Genomic DNA, 8059 nt, shown 5'->3' with positions numbered 1-8059 from the left:
CCTGTGATTAGATGTGTTTTCATGGATGTTTGGAAATGAAGGACATGGCTTGCATGGCAGAGTACTTACGAGGTTGAGTCAAAAAGTAATGCCATTTTGCTTAGGACAGGTATAATTACCAACACAGGAACTTGTATCATACATCAAAATGAAGCTGGTCCTCTGTGGATCACATCCCTACTTCTCAACACAGTCACCGTTTCTCTCAAAAGCAATGTTCCACCTTCAAATGAGAGCATGTATCCCTGCCCCGTAAAATTCTGTTGACTGTTCTTTGAGCCATTTCTTCACAATAGTTTTCACTTCCTCATCACTGGAATAATGTTTGCCTCTCAAACCCTCTTTCATGGGGCCGAAGAGATGATAGTTCAGTGACGAGGAAGTGAAAACTGTAGTGAAGAAGTGAATCAAAGAACAGTCAACAGAATTTTACAGGGCTGAGATACATGTTCTCATTTGAAGGTGACTATTTTGAGAAGTAGGGATGTAATCCACAGAAGACCAGCTTCATTTTGATGTATGATACATGTTCCTGTGTTGGTAATTATACCTGTCCTAAACAAAATGGCATTACTTTTTGACTCACCCTCATATTTACAATTATCATGTGATATTAAGGCAAAGACACAGTCAATAACATGTGTACACACACACTCACACAAGATGGATATCTTCCAGTTTACATCTACCATATCTATTCACAAAGCTTTGTTTGTGTATGGTCTTTAGTAGAAGGCACTTGCCCAAAGTGTCAAGTAGTGGGACTGAACCTGAAACCTTGTGGTTCTGTCATCTATTACTTATTTGAATCATTTGTAGCCATACTGAGGCACTGCCTTGAAAGGTTTTAGTTCTTAAGACCTAGTGCTTATTCTATCTGTCTCTTTTGCTGAACTTGGATGTTATGGGGACATAACCAACACTAGTTGTCAAACTTGTGGGAGACAAACAGAAAGACACATAGACATATGCATATATATATAGTTTGTTTTTATGTTCAGTTATAATAAAGACAATTTTACGTTTGTCTGATAGGTTATTGTATACTTTTGTAGAGTGAATTTATTTTTCATATACAAGAGTGCTCTATACTTTTGTAGAGTATGGATTTATTTTTCTTATACAAGAATGTTGTTGACAGTGACTTCAAAGTCACAGTGAACAACATTCCTGCACATATACAACAGGCTTCTTTCAGTTTCTGTTTACCAGATCCACTCACAGACTTTGGTCAGCCTGGACCCAGGATCACGTAGTTGGAAAGCAAAGTTCTCAGCATGCTTGCATCAGAATATTATAATGTCCATATTTTTATGTCATTTCTGTATTTTATTTATTTATTTATTTATTTGTTTTAGCTGGTGATCCTGTTAATAATGACACTGATTTAAATGGGGCCGTAGAACCTCAATCCGAGCATGTATTTATTGCCTTTGCACGTATATTTAGTGGTACAGTGAGAAAAGGATGTAAAGTGTTTGTTCTTGGACCAAAGCATGACCCAGAAAAAGCTCTTCAAGTAAGTTTTTCTTTTTCTTTTTATCAAATCAAAATTGCATAATCTTTTTACTTAACTTTTTTTTTTTTAAATGATTATTATTGAGGGTAGTCTGTTTGGGCTCTCTGGAAGTCCTTGGGGTAATTTGAATTTTTGTTCTGCTTATTTTTTATGCCCAGTTTTAAGCATGTTAGCAAGGGTTAGATGAATGTATTGTTGCCCTTATCTGTTTTCCAAATGATCTCATGTAGTCAGCCAAGATAAGTTGTTGGTAAATCACTGTTTCTAGCTTGCTGATTTCCAGAGACGTGCAGATGTAAACAAACACATACAAGCATGTGCATGTATGCATGCGTGCACGCACACACACAGAGGCTTCTTTTAGTTTCCAGTATCAAGGCAAGGAGACAGTGGCACACATACACATATATATATGATGAGCTTCTTTCAATTTCCATTTACTGAATGCACTCAGAAGGATTTGGTTGGTGTAAGGCTCTAATAGAAGACACTTTCCTGGAACCATGTGGTTGGAAAGCAAACTTACCATACAACCACATCTGACTTCATTATGTTATTCAATCTTATTTCCTTGATTCAAGTGAGATCTCGACTTGGGGTGTGGTTCTGAGTTCTGTAATCATCAATAGATTACTGTCTATATTAAAAGTCAGCTCTTTGGTAATTACATAAATGAATTAGCTATAAGTATATTTTGTGTTCTAAACAAATTACATAGAATGTTAAGAAACTGAGGATTCTGTAGTTGTAAATCAATTGTATATAAGCCAGTTGTAACGTACATGTTGGATTTTTGTATGCTATCCATATAGAAAGTCTGGCAACCAGACTGGGTTAGTCAGATGATGGACTCTGGTGGTGATGTTATTCCACACTTTCCAAACCCATGGCACTGAGATCAAGGCGCTACAACTTCAGGTCTTCAATTTGTTTCATGCAAATGGTACTGATTGTTAATTTTCCAACCACAGGAGGCAAAAATGTAAACTGATCTTGTAAGCAGTCAGTCACTTTACACATTAATTATCAAGTTTAATCTAGCATTCTACTTAGATTTAATTAGATTTCCATTGTGACACTAATTACTACTTAGTGTTTATACAGTTTTGGTTTAGTTGTAATGAATGTTGTTATAAATACAGTGAACAAAGGTGTTGGGTTGGCAGAATCATTTGTTTGTCTGAGAAAATGCCTTTCAGTATATGTTCTAGTGTTTTACATTCTGAACTGAAATCCCACCAAGTTCAATTAAGTACCAGTCAAGTGATAGGGTCAGTGTAATCTATTAAGCCTTTTCTTCCAGCATCAGTTCCATCTGACCCATGCAAGCATTGAAAAGTGGATGTTAAAATTATTCACCATCATCATCATCCTTTAACGTTCATTTTCTGTGCTGGCATGGATTGGATGGTTTGACCAGAGCTGGCAAGCAGGTAAGCTGCACCAGGTTCCAGCGTGATTTGGCTTGGTTTCTGTGGCTAGTTGTCTTTCCTAATGCCAACCACTTTACAGAGTGTACTGGATGCATTTAACATGGCTCTGGCACAGAGCTCTTGCAGGCCAATCCTCTTCAGCAGTGGGAGCAGCCCTAACACTTCTGCTGTGGAGGATGGGTCTTCTTGAGTACAATAAGGTGCCAGATATCTTGGTCCTTCATATGTTTGTGTCCTGAGGTCGTACTTTGTCCCAGGCCTTCTTGAGACTCCCTCTTCCATTTTGAATAATCGGCACTTCTTTATGGTGCATCACTTGACCAAACCACTGCAGTCTTTTCTCTTGCACACTGCATCTAATTCCTCTCATGCCTAACTTTTCTCTCAGCACATCAGTGCTCTGTCATACATGCACGCTTATATTGCAAATCCAGGGGAACATACTAGCCTTGCATGTCCTCTGCATTCAGGGCCCATGTGTCACTACCATGTAGAATTGCTGTTCTTTTGTTTAAAGTAAATAATTTATAATACTGTTATCTGAATTGTTTGTTTAATTTGTTATTGTAGTTTATTGCTTTTGCTTTCTCCTCATTTTCATTATGAATTTTCTATTTCCATACAGAATGAACAATCAACTTTACTTGAAAATTCTGACCTTACTGTTAATGAACTTTCAAGTAGTCAACACATCATGTCATTCACAGTACAAGATTTATATTTATTCATGGGAAGAGAGCTGGAAATTATGGATGAAGTACCTGCAGGAAATGTTCTTGGTGAGTTTAGATAGTTTACCATAATCTACTGGTTCAGCAAAAGAGACCAATAGAATAAATACTACGATAATGAATTTATTTCGGTGGTAGTGATGTATTATTTTCAAGTTAGGTATGTAGTTGAAGTTACTGTATGAATAAGAGTTATCTAAGGAATTTCTCCTATGTTGTTACTTAATTTCCTCAATCTGAGATTTAATATGTAAGGTTATTAAACAACATGTTTTTTTACTTTTGTGGTATTGGTTAAATTTGCAGGAATTGGAAGTTTAGAAGAATATGTTCTGAAGACAGCAACGTTATGTGAAACCATAGCATGTCCTGCTTTCACTGACATGCACTTCGAGGCTGCTCCCATTGTACGTGTTGCTATTGAGCCACAAAATATCTGTAAGTCTATTTTATTTTTTTTCAGTATTATTTTAAAGTTAAAGGCAGTGAGCTTGCTGAATCATTAGCATGCCAGGCAAAATGCTTAGCATTTTTACGCTCTGAGTTCAAATTCTGTCATGGTCTACTTTGTCTTTCATCCTTTCAGGAACGATAAATTAAGTACCAGTTGAGTACTGGGATCAATGTGATCAACTTACTCCTTCCCTTGGTATTGCAGGACTTGTGCCAAAATTTGAAATCAGTATTGTTTTGAATGTGCTTGAGTCTTATGTTACAAAAATCTTTATATGAAATGTAACTTTTTTGTTGTTAGGTGATATGCCTAATTTGGTGAAAGGACTTCGTTTGTTAAATCAAGCTGATCCCTGTGTAGAAGTCCTTGTCCAAGAAACTGGTGAGCATGTTATTGTTGCAGCAGGAGAAGTTCATTTACAGCGTTGCCTTGAAGATTTAACAGATAGGTAATTACTAGACTTTGTATATATGGCTTCTTGCCTTTATTACAGAAATTATGGAAAATTGATCAAAAACAGTTTCAAACTTTTTTTTTTTTTTTTTTTTTTCATTGCAGGTATGCTAACGTACAGATCATTGCTTCCTCACCGATTGTGCCATTCCGTGAAACAATAATTACTCCTCCAAAAACTGATATGGTCAATGAAGCTATTGTTCAAATGACTGATACAAAATGTTTACGTATGAAGAATATAGAGAATGATATAGAGGAGATTAGACCCGGTCTTATTGAAATACAAACACCAAATCGAAAATGCACAATTCACCTCAGTGCAAAACCTCTCCCAGAAGAAGTCACAAACATTTTGGAAAAAAGTACAGAGGTCTTAAAATATTTCCAGGTTCAAATAAAAATCCGAACTTCTAAAGGAGGCCAATTAAATTGTACTGAAATAAATCATGTTATGGATGAAGGTGTCCGAAATCTAAAGAAACAGTTAAATGATGCTTTTTCACAAGCAGGTAAAGAATGGCAGGGGTTCACTGATCATATATGGTCCTTTGGGCCTCGGCATGTTGGACCAAATGTACTCGTGAATAAAATCCCTAATTACCAAAGACCTTCGTTATGGAACATTACAGATGATACCACTGGCATTCTGCGTAGTTATGATGATAGCATTATCAGTGGTTTTCAAATGGCTACTTTGTCGGGCCCTCTTTGTGAAGAACCAATGCATGGTGTCTGTTTTATTATTGAACAGTGGGATTACTTGGACAGTCTTAATGGTACATCATCATGTTGTATAGGTGATACAAATGGTGCATCAGAGGAGAGAAAACAAGACCTAACATACACTAATGAGGTTGCATATGGCCCATTTTCAGGGCAGTTAATGTCGACTATAAAAGATGGTTGTAGAAAGGTATTCTTAACTCAGTCAATGCGTTTAATGGTTGCTATGTACAAATGTGATATTCAAGCTACTGCTGATGTACTTGGTAAGTCGAATTTCTTTTGAAAGTAAATCTCCAAATTTTTGCATTCATATGTTTATGAAATAGTTACTCTTTAATTCAAGATAGATTTATAAAAAAATATTACTCTGTAATATAGATATGAGCTTTTCCTAGTTGGGAATTTTTAAGTCAGAAAATATGCTCTTGCTAACTCAGTTTTAAACCATGTATAAATTTCAATTATTGGTTCACTAATGTTAAGTGAAAAGTGTTTCATGCAATCTCATACACTTTGCTGACAGTAAAATTACTGGATTGCACATTGATTCAGCATTTTCAACAACTAGTGTATTGTCTTCATGCGAAAGGTACATGATAAACATAATTTTGCTTGTTTCATTAACACATTTAACTTTCAACCGGCCAAACAGTTAGAATACTTTGCTGTCTAAACAATGGCTCTGGCAGTAAGAAAATATTAGTTTCAAACACTTCTTCATTCTGACACAAGAAAAAAGAAACAAAGATAAAAAAAAATACTTACAATTGCAAATCTTAGAATGTACTTTTTAAAATGTCAGATTACTTGTAACTGCTATCCTACCTACACTAATTTGAAAAAGATTGTAGTTGTTAATCCTTGTTCATATTCACTTATTTCAGGTAAACTCTATGCTGTACTTGGAAAGCGCAATGGTAAGGTACTTCATGAAGATATGAGAGAAGGTACTCGGGTATTTAATATTGAAGCAGCTCTACCAATTATTGAAAGCTTTGGTTTTGCTGAAGATATCAGGAAAAAAACAAGTGGTTTGGCCAGTCCACAACTCCGTTTTAGTCATTGGGAGGTAAGGAAAAATTTTGATTAATTAAGGATAAATTAAAAGAACTGATTATATGTAGTGATTTCTAACATAGCCAAACTATGTTGACTTAATCCTTTTTGATCAAAGCCAGTGAGTTTTGGATTTGGTTACTAAACACTAAGGTATTTTGTCTAGTACTCTGCTGGTACTGTCACTTCATTACTTTATTATGATCATGATATCCACTCATTCCTGCTCGCATGCCTTGAATAGGTTATCTCCAGCATGGGCATCACACCACTTGATGTGTTTCTTTGTCAATTCTTTTGTGAGGTTCCACCTTCTCTGATCATCATCAACAACATTTTCCATCCTGGCATGGGTTGGGTGGATTGACAAGAACTGGTAAGGCCAGATGTTTTGGCTTGGTTTCTACAGCAGGATGTCCTTCCTAATGACAACCACTTTACAGACCAGCTTTTATAATTTCTCCTATATCTTCCATGATCTTTAGCTTCTATAAGGTGTTTTAACTTGAATTGCTTGGTATGTCTTTACTCAACTGTAATCCTGTATATGCGTCACATGATTATACCTGTGCAGTTCATCTCTTTTGCTCTTTACATCTGATTTCACCCAGATCATTCATGCTTCATAATTCGTGCACATTAACATTGCATACTCAGCAGAGCATATTTGTCTCATTTTAATGTTCAGCCTTTGCAATTCTTCTGCATTTAATGCCCAGTGTTTTGTTACTGTACTTCATACATATCATGCAATCTGCCCTTCATTCTTATAGCTCCAGTTCTTACTCTAGCTACTATACTTTCAAAACTCTATCACCACTGTTAATTATATTACATACGTAACAGAAACTATCAACTATTTCTAGAGAAACTTCTCTGCAGTTGAAAATATTTATTTCCTGGATGCTCTTTCTATTACAGATGAAGGATTCCTTTTCTGATAACCTGCCTATGAACCCATTACCCCTCTTGTACACTTTTTTTTTTTTGCATACTGAGCAGAGAAACTTCCCAATGGTAGCAAAGTCCTGTTTTATTTATTTTTTTTCTACTAGGTTTACTTTAAGGACTTAATTTCATGCTAAGACTTTTTTTTTTGATAATTATCAACATACAGAAGTTCCTTTTGGGTGGTTAGTCTCTTAAACTTCTTTTATGGCCAGCAGAACTATCATATGCAATAGAGGGCCTTAATTGGTACCTGCTCTAAGTTCAGATTTCACTGAGATTAACTTTGTCGTTGATCCTTTCTGGATAAATAAAACCACCCCAAATGGTAGATTGGCCCTTTGTGTTCTTATGGCAACAACACTAGTGCTAAAGCAATGGCCTTGGACAACATCTGTGGCATGAAGAAGAGCCTTTCATGCATGGACAACTGTCAGTCTTCCACACTCAAAAAAATAAAACTTGCCCCAGCCTTGATAGAAGGTCAACTCCAGCTGACAAATACTCTTAAATGACTTTGTAATAATTCTTTTGGGACCTGTAGATCTTGAAGCACATGAAGTTACACACATACATGTGTGTGTGTGTAGTGGGTTATCCCATAAATGTGTTTTTTTTTTTTTTTTTCAATTGCATGAATTAAACATTTACGTTTTCAAAGCTATAATGGATGTGAGAAAGGGGCATATTTTACTTTATAAGTTCAATAAAGGTAACAATGCAATGGAAAGTGTGG

General features: G+C 35.8%; 1 protein-coding gene across 1 annotated transcript in view; it reads left to right on the top strand.

Moving 5' to 3' along the window:
• LOC106867407 (elongation factor-like GTPase 1) overlaps positions 1-8059 on the top strand; it is a 31583-nt gene that overhangs the window by 22718 nt on the left and 806 nt on the right. The window contains exons 16-21 of the mRNA XM_014912273.2: positions 1359-1519; positions 3578-3731; positions 3990-4121; positions 4438-4585; positions 4696-5582; positions 6204-6388. Coding sequence (XP_014767759.1) covers positions 1359-1519; positions 3578-3731; positions 3990-4121; positions 4438-4585; positions 4696-5582; positions 6204-6388 — 1667 coding nt within the window. The remainder of the gene's footprint in view (positions 1-1358; positions 1520-3577; positions 3732-3989; positions 4122-4437; positions 4586-4695; positions 5583-6203; positions 6389-8059) is intronic.

The sequence above is a fragment of the Octopus bimaculoides genome, chromosome 2, assembly GCF_001194135.2.
Source record: "Octopus bimaculoides isolate UCB-OBI-ISO-001 chromosome 2, ASM119413v2, whole genome shotgun sequence".
Classification (NCBI taxonomy): Eukaryota; Metazoa; Mollusca; class Cephalopoda; order Octopoda; family Octopodidae; genus Octopus; species Octopus bimaculoides.
Note: the sequence above shows the minus strand (reverse complement) of the source record. Positions and strands in the feature narration are given on the sequence as shown.